We start from the raw sequence: 16,163 nt of genomic DNA, 5'->3' as shown, positions 1-16,163 counted from the left end.
CTGTATGACCATGTGTGGGGAGCCCAGAAGGACCACACATCTGTGGGGCTGGCTGGTGCCCTGTGAGTCCTCCTTTCGCCTCTTAACTCATTCCAACAGTATTTAATCATCCTTGCCACTTTCCACATTTTTAACTTTTTTATACGCTATTTTTATATGCCAGCGTGTTATCGTACACAACCCAGGGTCCCTCTCTGAGAGAGAAGGGCAGGAGAAAATAAATCAAGAGAGTGAAAGAATAAATAAACATCCCGGTGCCTTTTTTCCCCCAACCCATTTTGCACTTGGGGGAAAAGAAAGAATGAATCCCTACCAGGCAGGGAGTCTTGCCAAGCAACGTTTTGAGACAAAAAGAGCTTTGCAGCTCTCCCCAGGAACCCAAACAGACATCTGAGTTCAGGGCTTCAATCGGGCCTAGCAGAATTCACTGCGGTCCTCACGTCTCACCAGCCAGGGATGCGAAGAAGAGTAGATAAGAAGAGTTTACCATCGATTCATCTCGGCTTGATGTTCGCAGGGGCTGGGCGCATCAGATATGGGAACTGTCACTTTTCGGCAGAGCGGTGTGCTTTGCCATGCGTTCCGCTCCTTTGCTAACTTTTTTTTTTTTTCCTTGCTCAAAATGTCATTTTGAGAATGAAACAAGCAGAACGGAGACAAACAAATCCCTTCAACTCTCACGGGCCCAAAAGCAGAGGCGAAGAGGCTCAGTGAGAGAAGGAAGGAAAAGCTGTGTTTGCTTGGCCCACCGACACCCCCCCCACACACACACACACGCCCAAGGGGTTGCCCTGATGAAAAGGGCAGGCGGGAGTTCTCCGGGGTTTTTAACAACACGGGGGTCGGTACACACAACGTTAGAAGCTGGGTTGATGCTAACATGGGAGGGAGAGGGGCTACTTTAGTATGGGGTAAATCCAGCCTCTTTGGTTAATTTATAGCGAAGTGTATTGTGCAAATGCAGAACAGAGGTGAATTTGATAACCAGATCTATCATCTTCAGTCTGTTTGTCTCTCTGTTTTTATCTATCTATCTATCTCATCTATCTATCTATCTATCTATCTATCTATCTATCTATCTATCTATCTATCTGTCTGTCTGTCTATCTGTCTGTCTGTCTATCTGTCTATTTATCTATCTATCCATATCTATCTATCATCTTATATCTCTACCTATCTATCTATCTATCTCTCTCAATCTATCTCTATTTATCATCTATCTATCCTGTTGCGGGAATTCGAGGGCGTTTTTCAAGACAGCCTGGGCAAGTACGTGGGGACCCCCATTTCATTCAATTTAGACCCCCAGGTAGCACCGATTAGACTAAAAGCAGGAGGGTTCCGTTCGCTCTCAAACTGTTGTGACCCAGGTTCCTGGACCCGGACTCCTGGACTCAGATGATTCAGAAAGTGAGGGAGAAGACCTGGCAAGCCCTGTTTCTCTTGAGCCCTTTCCCTCCCTGGCACCCACTCAAAGGGAGGAGGAGGGGCCGGCAAGACCTGATTCCCTGGAGCCTTCTTCTGATTTGGCAACGCCCCAAGAACAGTTTTGGAGTGATGCAAGACTGCACAGACGTGATCGGCGTGCGCAGCAGCGGAAGAGTTGGGACAAAGCCAAGTCATAATTGTCATGCAGTGACATCTGCAGAGACTATAAATAGGAGGCGGGACTTCCTGGTTTTTTGTCTTGGACAAAGCAATGAATTGGCGCGGGCTAACTTTCTCAATGGAGGGAAGAATATATTCGTGAGTAATTCTGGCCTTATCTATAATTTCCTCGTTATCTCCAGAAACTTGGCAGGCCCGTGGGTAGACGTGGCCAGGACATATATCTATGTAAATAAAAGGAGAAAAGAAGGCCTCTAACTGACTCTTTGCTGGGAGTATTGGGGGGAGGGAAACAGAACACAAACCCAAAATTGACAGGGAATTAGACAAACTAGTAAACCAGGGAATCCTAGTCCCCGTCGACCATGCAAAATGGGAGACACCAATAGTGTCGTGTCCCACTCCTCCGCTGACGGCCGGGTCAGGGAAATCCGAATCAGGCGTGCCTCTGCAGCTCTGCCCAAAGTCCTAGCAAAGTCCTCAGAGCAGGCAGGAGACCAGAAAGTGACTTCAGCAAGATAAGTTCGACTTTGCCTGATTCAGAGACTGCCAGAAAGCAGATCCTTTATATAGGCCATGGGGTGTGGCTCCATGACTCAGCACTCATTAAGGCCTGCTCCTCCCTTCCTTCTGTTGCCTCTGCCTATCCAGTCTTCTGATGCGAGGGTCACTCCAATCAGCAGCTGTTGGAAATAAACTTTCCTCAGGCTCACATGCTGTGGAGGAGGGGGAGGGGTCTAGCTGCTCCGTTTGCCTGGGCATGGAGCCAGGGCTGGGGCCGGGGGGTGCTCCCTCCTCTGCAGCCTGCTTGGGCATGGAGCCAGGGCTGGGACCGGGAGGTGCCCCCTCCTCTTCAGCTTGTCTGAGCATGGAGCCAGGACTGGGGCCAGGAGGCATACATTCCTCCGTGTTCGGGAGCAGATAAGAAGGCCCCGGCTGCTTTGAGAGCGGGCAAGACACAACAAATAGTGACCCCAGTCAAACCGGACGGATCTGTCCGTATTTGTGCTGACTATAAGGCAATGCTTAACAAGGTATTGCAAAAGAGTGCTTACCCTGTCCCCATCGTACAGCATTTGTTGCACTCATTAGGGCAGGGACAGGTTTTTGCCAAACTCGATCTGGCACAGGCCTACCAACAGTTACCAGTTGATGATGAAACAGCTGAAGCACAGACAATTGTCACACACAGGGGCGCTTTTAAATGCACTCGACTTCAATTCGGAGTTAGTGTAGCCCCTGAGTTATTCCAAAACCTCATGGAACGGCTCCTACAGGGTCTACCGGGAGTAGTCCCATATTTTGACGATGTATTAATATCAGCCACAAATCTGGAAGAGTTAAGGGTCAAATTGCGAAAGGTTTTGGAAATTTTCAGGACTGCGGGGCTTAAGGTTAAACTCAACAAATGCCATATCGGAGTAGAATCAGTAGAATTCTTGGGTTATCGGATAGATAAGGAAGGCATCCACCCCACGGAGAGCAAGGTGCGAGCCATTAGGAAGGCTCCACCCCCAAAAAACAAAGCAGAATTACAAGCATTTTTGGGGCTCGTAAACTTCTATGCAGTATTTTTAAAAAATAAGGCAACGGTAGCCGAACCACTACACAAGCTGCTAGCAAAAAACTCTGTCTGGACATGGGGCAGGGTTGAGGCAAAGGCGTTCGAAGGTGTTAAGAGACTATTGACACCAAGCTGGCAGGAATAGCCAACACTCCAGAAGATAGGCTCAAGTTACAGAAAGATCTTGACAGACTTGAACATTGGGTGCTATCTAACAAAATGAAATTCAACAGTGAAAAAAGTAAGGTTCTACATTTAGGCCAAAAAAACAAAATGCACCAGTACCATATATGTGGTACCTTGCTCAATAGTAGTACCTGTGAGAGGGATCTTGGAGTCCTAGTGGAAAACCATTTAGATATGAGCCAGCAGTGTGCAGCAGCTGTTAAAAAAGCCAACACAGTTCTGGGCTGCATAAACAGAGGGATAGAATCAAGATCACTTGAAGTGTTAGTACCACTTTATAATGCCTTGGTAAGGCCACACTTGGAATATTGCATCCAGTTTTGGTCGCCACGATGTAAAAAAGATGTTGAGACTCTAGAAAGAGTGCAGAGAAGAGCAACAAAGATGATTAGGGGACTGGAGGATAAAACATATGAAGAACGGTTGCAGGAACTGGGTATGTCTAGTTTAACAAAAAGAAGGACTAGGGGAGACATGATAGCTGTGTTCCAATATCTCAGGGGCTGCCACAAAGAAGAGGGAGTCAGGCTGTTCTCCAAAGCACCTGAGGGTAGAACAAGAAGCAATGGGTGGAAACTAATCAAAGAGAGAAGCAACTTAGAACTAAGGAGAAATTTCCTGACAGTTAGAACAATTAATAAGTGGAACGACTTGCCTTCAGAAATTGTGAATGCTCCAACACTGGAAATTTTTAAGAAAATGTTGGATAACCATCTGACTGAGATGGTGTAGGGTTTCCTGCCTGGGCAGGGGGTTGGACTAGAAGGCCTCCAAGGTCCCTTCCAACTCTGATGTTATGTTATGTTATGTTATGTTATTGTCCAGCGACAGCCTTTTAATACAGTATAATGGGACAATGCCATTAGTATTGGTATGTGATGCCTCACCCTATGGGGTAGGAGCTGTCCTCAGCCACAAGTTACCGAACGGTTCAGAAGCCCCTATCGCATATTTTTCCCGCACGTTGTCAACAACAGAAAGGAACTATAGCCAACTAGACCGGGAGGCGCTTGCCATAGTCTCAGGGGTAAAGAAATTCCACGAGTATCTGTTTGGGTGGCGATTTGAAATAGTTACAGACCACAGACCATTATTGGGACTCTTGGCAGGGGACCGTCCAACACCGGTTGCATTATCGCCCAGGCTGACCCGTTGGACTATTTTCCTGGCAGCATACTCGTACCGACTGTCTCACCGACCGGGCAAAGACTTGGGACATGCAGATGCTCTAAGTAGATGCCCTTTGCCAGAAACTATTGAAGACCCAACCCCAGGGACACCGGTATTGCTAATTGACTCCCTGGACTCTGGCCCGGTCACATCCACAGAAGTGACTAGGGCATCCTACAAAGATATTATTGCCCGGACTGTAATCGGCTGGGTGCAGAGGGGATGGCCAACTGCACCGGGAGAACGTTTTAAAGAGTTTACCAAAAAGCGTTCAGAACTGTCGGTACAAGGGGGTTGTTTGTTATGGGGGGATAGAGTGGTTATTCCAGAGAAATTACGAGGGCGTGTATTGGAATTATTACATGTGGGCCACCCAGGGATTGTGAGGATGAAAAGTCTAGTGAGAAGCTATGTGTGGTGGCCACAAATGGACAAAGACATTAGCGACTGGGTGGGGAAATGCCAAGTTTGTCAAGAATCAAGACCACTTCCCCCTACAGCCCCTATAAGGGAATGGGAAAAACCCCAAGGACCTTGGTCAAGGATCCACATAGATTTTTCAGGCCTTTTCATGGGCAGATCTTCTTGATTGTGGTAGATGCCTATTCGAAGTGGTTGGAAATTATACTCGTGAAAACCACAACAGCTGAAGCCGTAATTACAGTTTTGTGGCGACTATTTGTGACACACGGGTTGCCCGACACCATAGTGCCTGATAACGGCCCACAATTCATGGCCACACAGTTTGAGGGGTACTTGGCCAGGGAGGGCATCCGACATGCCCTCTCGGCACCTTTCCATCCGGCGACGAATGGACTTGCAGAACGTTTTGTGCGCAGTGCCAAGGAAGCGCTATCCAGAATTAGCCCAGGAGATTGGCAATCCAAAATTGACACCTTCCTGGCAGTCCAACATAGAACACCCTGTGTGGCCACCAGCTGCAGCCCATCGGAGTTACTAATGGGAAGGAGACTCCGGTGCCCCTTAGATCGGTTAAACCCAACATACTCCCCTGATGGGTACCAGAATACGCGGGATAAAACCAGAATGATGACCACGGGTGACCTGCTATGGGCTCACAACTACAGTGAGGGTCCAGCGTGGCTAAAGGGAACAATTGTAGGAGTGACAGGCCCAAAATCATATTTAGTAGACATGGGGGATGGCCGAGTGTGGAAACGCCACATAGATCAATTACGAAAAAGAATGCAAAACGATCCAGAGACCAAACAGCCAGACTTTGACTACCAAATATTTGAACCAACAGCTAGCTCAATCCCGAGGTGATCGGAGGACTTAGCTGAATCAGAGGAAGTCCAGCGATGCCAACCGGCTCCTCCAGAGGACAGCAGGGACGACTCTGCCAATAATCCAGGGCCGGAGGGCCCAGAGGAGGAGCTGGGAGGAACAAACAGTCCCTCCGACCAGCTCGACTCCCTCCCAGGGAATGATTTGCGCAGGTCAGAAAGAGTTAGGAGACGCCCTGTCTACCTGCGTGACTACGTGGAGAAATAACATGTAAATTTTATGTAAATAATGGGCTAAATGTGTTCTGGGAGGGGAGGAGTGTAATGTATTTGAAATTTTGGAGGGAAATTTGGGCGGGAAAATACACGTTGCTGATTGGCTGGTGCCTCAGCCAAAATACTATATAAAGAGAGGTATTTGCCTGTTGGCTTTTGCTGGGTTTCACAATAAACTAAAGAGCTGTTGTCACTTGCATTGTCTCCTGCCTCTTCATTGCCCAAACTTAACACTATCTATCTATCTCATCTATCTCTATATCTCTATCTATTTATCTATCAATCTAACTACCAATCTATCTCTATCTATCTGTCAATTTATTTATTTATTTATTTATTATTTTGATTTATATACTGCCCTTCTCCCGAAGGACTCAGGGCAGTTTACAGCAAGGTAAAAACAAGAATACAAAAATTAAAACATTATTAAAAAACTGATTCAATTTGGGTAAAAATAATTAAAACTCTAATAAAACTCTAATAAAAACCCCATTATTAGGCCAGCCCTGCGCGGTGGAACAAAAATGTCTTGAGCTCGCGTCGAAAGGTCCGGAGGTCAGGGAGTCGACGTATCCCTGGAGGAAACTCGTTCCAGAGGGTAGGAGCCCCCACAGAGAAGGCCCTCCCCCTGGGGGTCACCAGTCGACATTGTCTAACCGACGGCACCCTGAGGAGACCCTCCCTGTGGGAGTGCACAGGTCGATGGGAGGCAATCGGTGGCAACAGGTGGTCTCGTAAATAACCGGTCCTAAGCCATGGAGCGCTTTAAAGGTGGTAACCAACACCTTGAATTGCACCCGAAAGACCACCGGCAGCCAGTGCAGCTTGCGCAGGAGAGGTGTTACATGGGAACCTCGGGTTGCTCCCTCTACTACCCGCGCAGCCGCATTCTGGACCAGTTGGAGCCTCCGGGTGTTCTTCAAGGGGAGCCCCATGTAGACAGCATTGCAGTAGTCCAGGCGGGAAGTGACGAGGGCATGAGTGACAGTGCATAAGGAATCCCGGTCTAGGAAAGGACGCAGCTGGCGTATCAGGCGAACCTGATAAAATGCTCCCCTGGAGACGGCATCATATGCTCTTCTAAAGACAGCCGTACATCCAGGAGGACGCCTAGATTGCGGACCCTTTCCATGGGGGCCAATGTCTCGCCCCCTACAGTCAGCGATGGAGTCAGCTGACTGTACTGGGAAGCCGGCATCCACAGCCACTCAGTCTTGGTGGGGTTGAGTCGAAGCCTGTTCTTCCCCATCCAGACCCACATGGCTTCCAGACATTGGGACATCACTTCAATGGCTTCATTGGGGTGGTTAGGGGTGGAAATGTACAGCTGTGTATCATCAGCGTACAGATGACATCACACCTCAAAACCACGGATGATCTCACCTAGCGGCTTCATATAGATGTTGAACAGGAAAGGTGAGAGAACCAACCCCTGTGGCACCCCACACATGAGGCGCCTCGCGGTCGAACTCTGCCCCCCTGCCAGCACCGTCTGCAAACGGTCAGAGAGATAGGAGGAGAACCACCGAAAGACGGTTCCCCCCACTCCCAACCCCTCCAGCAGTCGCAGCAGGATACCATGGTCGATGGTATCAAAAGCCGCAGATAGATCTAATAGGACCAGGGCAGAGGAACAACCCCTGTCCCGGGCCCGCCAGAGATCATCAACCAACGCGACCAAAGCCGTCTCCGTGCTGTACCCAGGCCAAAAGCCGGACTGGAACGGGTCCAGATAGACAGTTTCATCCAGGTAAGACAGTTTCATCCAGATAGACAGTTTCATCCAATATCTATCTATCATCTATATATCTATATCTATCTACCTATTATCTGTCTGTCTGTCTATCTATCTATCTTTATCAGCTATTTCTATCTATCTCTATGGATCTATTTATAAAAAAATATATAGCTGTCCAACTCACAAGGATTCTGGGCAGCTTACAGAAATAAAACAACCAAAAAAACTCCCAGCCGACATACAGGACTGGGGGGACCGATGCTGGCGCGTCCTAGGCTCGGCGGGGTTCGGAGGCCACAGGCCGCGGCCATTAATTTGGTCGTCGCCTGGGCCGCTGTGCCCGGTGACACCGGGGCTTTGGATTTATAATTGCAGCAGCCTGGTGGTGAACAGGGAACGGAGAAGAATTGAGGAATGAAGAAGGGAAGGGGATATCGGCAAACGTGAGTGGAGTACTCCGGAGTGCGGGGGGGTTTTTTCTCCCCTGCGACTGGAAGGAGTACGAATCACTTTGGAGAGAGGAGAACTTAAAATAACAAGATTACCGGTTTTGTGGAGCTCTGGAGAGAAGAGGTGATGGAGAAATTTATGAGTCAGGGTTTGAGGCCCCTCCTCTGGGGAACAATGGGGGCGTCCAGCTTCCGCCTTCACTATGAGAATCTTGATGACATCACTTCCCTTCGGCTTCCTGGTTGACTAACTGTACTCTGGACTCGTTGCTCCTGTGAGTGCCCCCTGGTGGATCCGGAGGAAATTATAAGGATACTGTGCTTGCCTGAGGACTTTGAAAAAAATTTTTTTTAAATGGCAAAAGGTCAGAGACCAACTGCTGGAGAAATGGAGAGAATTCTGGAAAAGTTATCTAATATGGACAAGAAACTGGATGAAATAAGAGCAGAAATTGTGACTATCCAAAAGGATTTAAAGGATACTCAACAAGTCTCAGCAGAAAATAAGCAGAAAGTGGAAGGTCTGAGGGTGAGATGCGGCAGTGCAGAAAAGAGGGGAGACGACAAGCAATGCTGTGCTTGGACTACAGATGGATAAAATGTCTTATTTCCTTAGGTTTCAAAATTTGGAAGAAGTGGACCAAGAAGACTTGAGAGATGTTGTGACTAAACTGTTGGGAGAATTTCTTGGGAGAGGTGTTGATTTTATGAATTGGGATGTGGATCGAGTTTATAGAGTTAATTCACAATATGCACGCACGCATGCAGTTCCTAGAGAGGTTCATGTCAAATTTGTGAAAAGAGAGACGAGAGATGAAAGAAAACATAGGAGTGGGGCACTGACTTATAGGGGCAGGGAGATAGCCATTCTGAGGCAGATTCCCAGACAGGTACGTGAAATGAGAAAGAAATATTACTTTTTATCAAGCAAATTGTACCAGAAGGGAGTGGGCTTCAGATGGCTGATGCCAGAGGGATTGATGATTTTCCGGGAGGGCATTACGAAAAAAATTAGTACAATTATGGAGGCCGCCGCCTACGTGGAGGACCACAAAGCCCTCCTGGATTTAGATGACCCAGGAATTGAAGAAGGGGAGGTTATAGACCATGGGGCGGAGGCGGCTGCCGCTGTTGCGGCCCTGGAGTTGGGTCAGGCTGAACCCAGAGTTCTGAGATCCAAAACTAGGAAGTGACAAAGATATTTGGTATTGTGTTGGTTTTCCTTATTCTCTTTCGTATGATATTCTGATTATTCTTGACCCTTCCTTATTGTGTATGTAAGATTGAAACTTAGCTACTTCGTATCACCTGCTTGCCATATGGCTGTTGTATGTGTTTAAAATTTTGAGTAAAATTCTTATCATGTATAAGAAAAATGAAAATTTACCATAAAAAAAAAAAAAAAAAAAACAACCAAAAAAAAACAATGACCCATTGACTCCCTGGTGACAACACTCCAACCTCTTTAAGAGATGAGACCCATAAGACGTCCAGCCTCCCTGCTCTGAGGGGGTCAGGTAGATGTACTTGAAGAACCTGGCTCCAAGCCATGGAGGCAGTGGTGGGATTCAAGTAATTTAACAACCGGTTCTCTGCACTAATGATTTCTTCCAACAACCAGTTTGCCAAACTGCTCAGACAGTTAACAACCGGTTCTCCGGATGTGGTGCGAACTGGCTGAATCCCACCACTGCATGGAGGGCTTTGAAGGTGACAACCAGAACCTTAAATTGGACCCAGAAGGAAATGAGCAGCGAATGCAGCTCCCTCAAGAGAAGTGACAGATGTGCAATCCTAGGTTTGACGGCATCATCTGATCTGTTAGCAAATGCTGGGCAATCAGTTTGCAGAAAGGGTTAAGCCAGATAATCTAATGCTAGACTGGATTTAAATAGGATCCGGTCATTTGTGGCGTGCCCCATCCCAGTCACTTCTGTGAACCATCACACGAAGCCACAACATGCCCGTTTGTTTGGTCAGCAGGCAAACATGTGTCAACAGAGAGATTTCATTGTGCTAATCTGGGATTAGGACGCCTCACGCTGGTAAACCCCAATTCTGGGATTATGAGGCTTCCATGCTGGTAAACCCCGAATTTGGACTCTACAAATCTAGAAGCTCGTTTTGATTTTCAGCAGCTCCTCGCCCTGATCTGAAGCCCCTTGGCAGCTTTGGGGGTGTCCAAAGCAACACAGCCAGGACTTCTGGTGACCCCCAGCACACACACACACACACACACACACACACACACACACACACACACAGACAGTTTGGAAGGCAAAAAGGCAAAAAATATATACTGGACGAAAATACATACATGCTTAGAGAAATTGAGAAAGCAATATATAGATTTAAAGCCACAGAATATTTTTGTTAGGTGTATTACCAGGAAAATATGACAAAGGGGTTGTATATTTAATATTAGATGTGCTGACAGCAGCGAGAATTGGATTTGCACAATAGTGGGGGGAAATGAGGAAATTCCTACAGATGAAAAGATATTTTTTTAAAAAATATTAGACTGTGCGTAAACGGATAGGTTAACATTAAAGATAAAGGAGAAAGAAAAGACAGATTGGTTTTTTTTAATATGGATGGGATTTGTTTTATAAATGGGTAGAATAGAATAGAATAGAATAGAATAGAATAGAATAGAATAGAATAGAATAGAATAGAATAGAATAGAATAGAATAGAATAGAATAGAATAGAATAGAATTTTATTGGCCAAGTGTGATTGGACACACAAGGAATTTGTCTTGGTGCATATGCTCTCAGTGTACATAAAAGAAAAGATACGTTCATCAAGGTACAACATTTACAACACAATTGATGGTCAATATATCAATATAAATCATAAGGATTGCCAGCAACAAGTTACAGTCATACAGTCATAAATGGAAAGAGATTGGTGATGGGAACTATGAAACGATTAATAGTAGTGCAGATTCAGTAAATAGTCTGACAGTGTTGAGGGAATTATTTGTTTAGCAGAGTGATGGCCTTCGGGAAAAAACTGTTCTTGTGTCTAGTTGTTCTGGTGTGCAGTGCTCGATAGAGTCGTTTTGAGGGTAGGAGTTGAAACAGTTTATGTCCAGGATGCAAGGGATCTGCAAATATTTTCACGGCCCTCTTCTTGATTCGTGCAGTATACAGGTCCTCAATGGAAGGCAGGTTGGTAGCAATTATTTTTTCTGCAGTTCTAATTATCCTCTGAAGTCTGTGTTTTTCTTGTTGGGTTGCAGAACCGAACCAGACGACAAAGGTAGAAATTAGAAGTGGGAAGAATACCGCTATATACAAGTAAATATTGCTGTTGTTATTATTAATATTATGTATAAGTAAATTGACCCAGACAATACACTCTTTATTAAGCACTCATGTATATTAAAGAAAAATGTACAAATAAAATGTAGTGGGGAAATGAGGAAATTCCTACAGATGAAAAGATATTTTTTTAAAAATATTAGACTGTGCGTAAACGGATAGGTTAACATTAAAGATAAAGGAGAAAGAAAAGACAGATTGGTTTTTTTTAATATGGATGGGATTTGTTTTATAAATGGGTAGAATAGAATAGAATAGAATAGAATAGAATAGAATAGAATAGAATAGAATAGAATAGAATAGAATAGAATAGAATTTTATTGGCCAAGTGTGATTGGACACACAAGGAATTTGTCTTGGTGCATATGCTCTCAGTGTACATAAAAGAAAAGATACGTTCATCAAGGTACAACATTTACAACACAATTGATGGTCAATATATCAATATAAATCATAAGGATTGCCAGCAACAAGTTATAGTCATACAGTCATAAGTGGAAAGAGATTGGTGATGGGAACTATGAAACGATTAATAGTAGTGCAGATTCAGTAAATAGTCTGACAGTGTTGAGGGAATTATTTGTTTAGCAGAGTGATGGCCTTCGGGAAAAAACTGTTCTTGTGTCTAGTTGTTCTGGTGTGCAGTGCTCTATAGCTGCTTTGAGGGTAGGAGTTGAAACAGTTTATGTCCAGGATGCGAGGGATCTGCAAATATTTTCACGGCCCTCTTCTTGATTCGTGCAGTATACAGGTCCTCAATGGAAGGCAGGTTGGTAGCAATTATTTTTTCTGCAGTTCTAATTATCCTCTGAAGTCTGTGTTTTTCTTGTTGGGTTGCAGAACCGAACCAGACGACAAAGGTAGAAATTAGAAGTGGGAAGAATACCGCTATATACAAGTAAATATTGCTGTTGTTATTATTAATATTATGTATAAGTAAATTGACCCAGACAATACACTCTTTATTAAGCACTCATGTATATTAAAGAAAAATGTACAAATAAAATGTAGTGGGGGGGGAAATAAAATAAAAAGTTTGGCAAGAAGGAAAGAGTGAGATAAAGGCATTTGCAGAAAGACAAGATGGCTGGGCCATTCCCCTATAAGGACATTATCGTGGGATAAGTAGGTGTGTGCGCCTGGCTTTTATGTCAGCGATAAAACATTAGGGACAAGGGATGCATAAGAAAACATCCTGGTCTCCAGCAACCTTCCTTCCCTCGTCTTCCAATCCTACCTGTTATGCAAAAGGTATTGCTGTGTGAGCCTCACAACCTCCAGCTTAAATGAGCCGTGTTATTTTATGTCGTCCTACAGGACAGGATCATTAACATATAAAACGTATAAAATCCAGCGTGCCTGAAATACGCACTCGCGGCTCGGGTTGGTGGCGATGTCCGTGATATGCATGGTATTTTTACCGCTCTTATGGCATCTGTTTTCCGCTTTATCTTTGAAGGTCTAGACTTCGACTCACTTAGAATAACTTGGTTGTCACTTTAAATGTATTTATTATTCATTTATTATTTAAATTTTTATGTACACTAATCGGCATGCATTAAAAGGACATTTTGTTGTCTGTCCAGTCTGCCGTGTGCTGTGGTTTCTTGGGGACCCTCCTTCCTCCGTTTCTCCTCCTTGGGAGAACTGTGAGTATGCCCAATGCACCTCAGCTCTCACCTCATTGTCTGGACTCACACAAAACACTGAATCATGGTTCACACAACGTGGCAACCTAACTGAGGCTACACATGACCAGGTTTAGCCTGTGAGGGTCCTTGGCACTCTCTGAGCTGGGTTGTTTTCTTGCAGACGTTTCATGACCCAACTAGGGAACATCATCAGTGCTAGAAGGGAGTGGGGTTTGCCCTCAAGTAATAGTTGGTTCTGTAATGTGGATAGGAGTATTCATGGTGATTCCTTGGTTGGGGTATTGTTTACTGCTTGATTGTTGGTCTAGTATTAAGAGAGAGAGAGAGAGAGGGAGAGGGAGAGAGAGGGGTGATGGATGATGGATGAAGGGATGGATGATAGAGAGAGAGACAGACAGACAGGAGACAGACAGACCAATAGAAGAGACTATTTGTAGCTCAGGCTTGAATTGTGTGGTCCTTGTTGATCTCTGAGCTTGACTGTTTTCTTGAGACATTTCATTACTCAACTAGGTAACATCATCAGTGCTAGAAGGGAGAGGGGTTTGAGGAGGAGGAGGAGGAGGAGGAGGAGGAGGAGGAGGAGGAGGAGGACTATGGGATTCCTGGTGCCCTCTCAGCCTGGTTATTTTCCTGCAGACATTTCATGACCCAACTAGGGAACATCATCAGTGCTAGGAGGGAGTGAGATTTGCTCTCTGTTTATCTACTGGTGGCTTGCCATGTCAGTGTTGCTAGTCTTGATAGTTCCTTGATTAGGCTATTGTTTACTGTTTGATTGTTTCTCTGAATTGGTGGTTCCTTGATTGGGGTATTTTAGCCTGTGTCTAAATAGAACGATGAGGTCTCTGCCTGTCTATCTATCTGTCTGTCTGTTGTTCAATTTATATGACCACCCATCTCGCTGGGGTGACTCTGAGCAGCTAAGATCGTTTAAACTCAAAATACAGCCAGAGAGAGAGAGAGAGAAGAGAGAAAGGGAATGAAAAAAAGGAAAAGAGAGAGAAGGGAAGAGAGAAAGAGAAAGAGCGCCGAGACGAGGAAGGAAGGAAGGAAAGAAAGAAAGAGAAAAAAAGGAGAGTGCAGGCATTGTAGAAGAACCTTGTTAGTCTGATGGCCAACATTCAGATGGATGGCTTAATAAAACATGCTAGTTCAAAACAGACGCTATCCCTCTCCTTCTCCCTTTGCACACTCACACCCTCATTTCTTATCATCGGTGCGAAGCTGTGCGGGTGGCATCATCGGATTGCCTCTCCTCTCCCTGGAACAGCCTTTCCTTTGCCTTCTCAGATTGGCTTGGACTGAACTTCCAACTCTGGCAGCAAAACTTAAATGAAACCTCAGGACTCGGTGTTAAATAAGGTTGGGAGAATGAGACCAGAGTAGATTAACTATCCCAGGGAGCTAGGAGGAAAAAAGACATGCACAGAAGCAGAGAAAGGACACAATAAAAGTGTAAAAGTAAAGGATAGTATTTATTCATTCATTCATTCGTTGAAATAAAGCAACTCTTGGCAGCTTGTATGCAAAACTGACCCACTGATGGAGGGACGTAGACCTATTAGATGTGAGTATTTACTCAGGGTAGACGATCTACTCTTTCTGCTCTTTTTCATCATTTTCCTCAATCGGAGGCATTGGGAATGGACTGGCCCAGAAATCCCGGTTGTTTATGAATCTATTTATTTATATCCCATTTTTATTATTTTTAGAAATAACTCAAGGTAGTGAAGATCTCCAACATGCCTTCCTCCTCCTATTTTCCCCCAGAACAACAACCCTGCGAGGGGGGGTGGGGGCTGAGAGAGAGGGACTGGCCCAAGGTCACTCAGGACCAGGAGACTTTAAGGTAGGATTAGAACTCACTGCCTCCTGGTGACTGTCCCAAAGTCACACAGCTGTCTTCTATGCCTAAAACGGGACTAGAACTCACTGTCACCTGCTGATTGGGCCAAAGTCACCCAGCCAGCTTTCTTGCCTAAGGCAGGACTAGAACTCACAATCTCCCGCTGTCTCCCCTGGCGCCTTATCCACCAGACCAAACCGGGTCTCTAAGAAACTAAGACTGCAAGCCAACCAGAAAGTAAATAAGTTTTTCCAAAAGGTATTTCCTTCTTATTCCTCCCTCCTTCATTGCATTTTCAGTTTCTACTTTTAAGCTTTTTTTTTTTTTCAGAAGGCCCAGCTAGCGACTGCTTTATAGTTTGTACACCGCAGCATTTCTGCTCATTTCTGCTCAGCTCTTTTTAGAACAATTACATTTTTTTCCTGCCTGCTTTACCTTAATTAACGGTGGGCTTTGTGTTTCCTCTGCTGGCCTGTGGCCTGATAAAGATTGATCAATTGAGTGATTGATTGATTGATTGAACATTTTTTTTCCGTGTTTCCTATTGTTTCTCCATTTCCTTTCCGCTCTCAAAGCTCTTCTGCCTTTGACCTTCATCGAGGTCTCCAAGAGAAGGTCTCCTTTATTTATTTATTTTATTTTTATTTATTTATTTTGTCACAACATCATACAAAAAGATTATATAGTATATAAACATATATATGAGTAAATATTAGGAGGTATAAGCATATATATATATAGGAAGAAGAAAAGAAAAACAATAGGACAGGAACGGTAGGCACGTTTGTGTGCTTATGCACGCCCCTTATGGTCCTCTTAGGAATGGGGTGAGGTCAATAGTAGAAAGTTTTTGATTAAAGCTTTTAGGATTATGAGAAGAGACCACAGAGTCAGGTAATGTATTCCAAGCACTGATGATTCTGTTACAGAAGTCATATTTTCTGCAATCTAGATTAAAGCGGTTAACATTATGTTTAAATCTATTGGTTGCTCTTGTATTGTTGCAATTAAAGCTGAAGTAGTCTTTAACAGGAAGGACATTACAATAGATGATTCTATGAGTTAAACTTAGGTCTTGTCAAAGGCGACGGAGTTCCA

General features: G+C 44.9%; 1 protein-coding gene across 1 annotated transcript in view; it reads right to left on the bottom strand.

Moving 5' to 3' along the window:
* The window catches only part of LOC131190757 (basic proline-rich protein-like), a gene marked incomplete at its 5' end in the record, with an annotated part of 496,338 nt that overhangs the window by 444,011 nt on the left and 36,164 nt on the right, over positions 1-16,163 (bottom strand). Inside the window, one exon of the mRNA XM_058168112.1 lies at positions 13,766-13,810. Within this exon, the coding sequence (XP_058024095.1) occupies positions 13,766-13,810 (45 nt within the window). The remainder of the gene's footprint in view (positions 1-13,765; positions 13,811-16,163) is intronic.

The sequence above is a fragment of the Ahaetulla prasina genome, chromosome 2 (genome assembly GCF_028640845.1).
Source record: "Ahaetulla prasina isolate Xishuangbanna chromosome 2, ASM2864084v1, whole genome shotgun sequence".
NCBI lineage: Eukaryota > Metazoa > Chordata > Lepidosauria > Squamata > Colubridae > Ahaetulla > Ahaetulla prasina.
The sequence above is the reverse complement of the archived record's forward strand: the minus strand, read 5'-3'. Positions and strand labels throughout refer to the sequence as shown.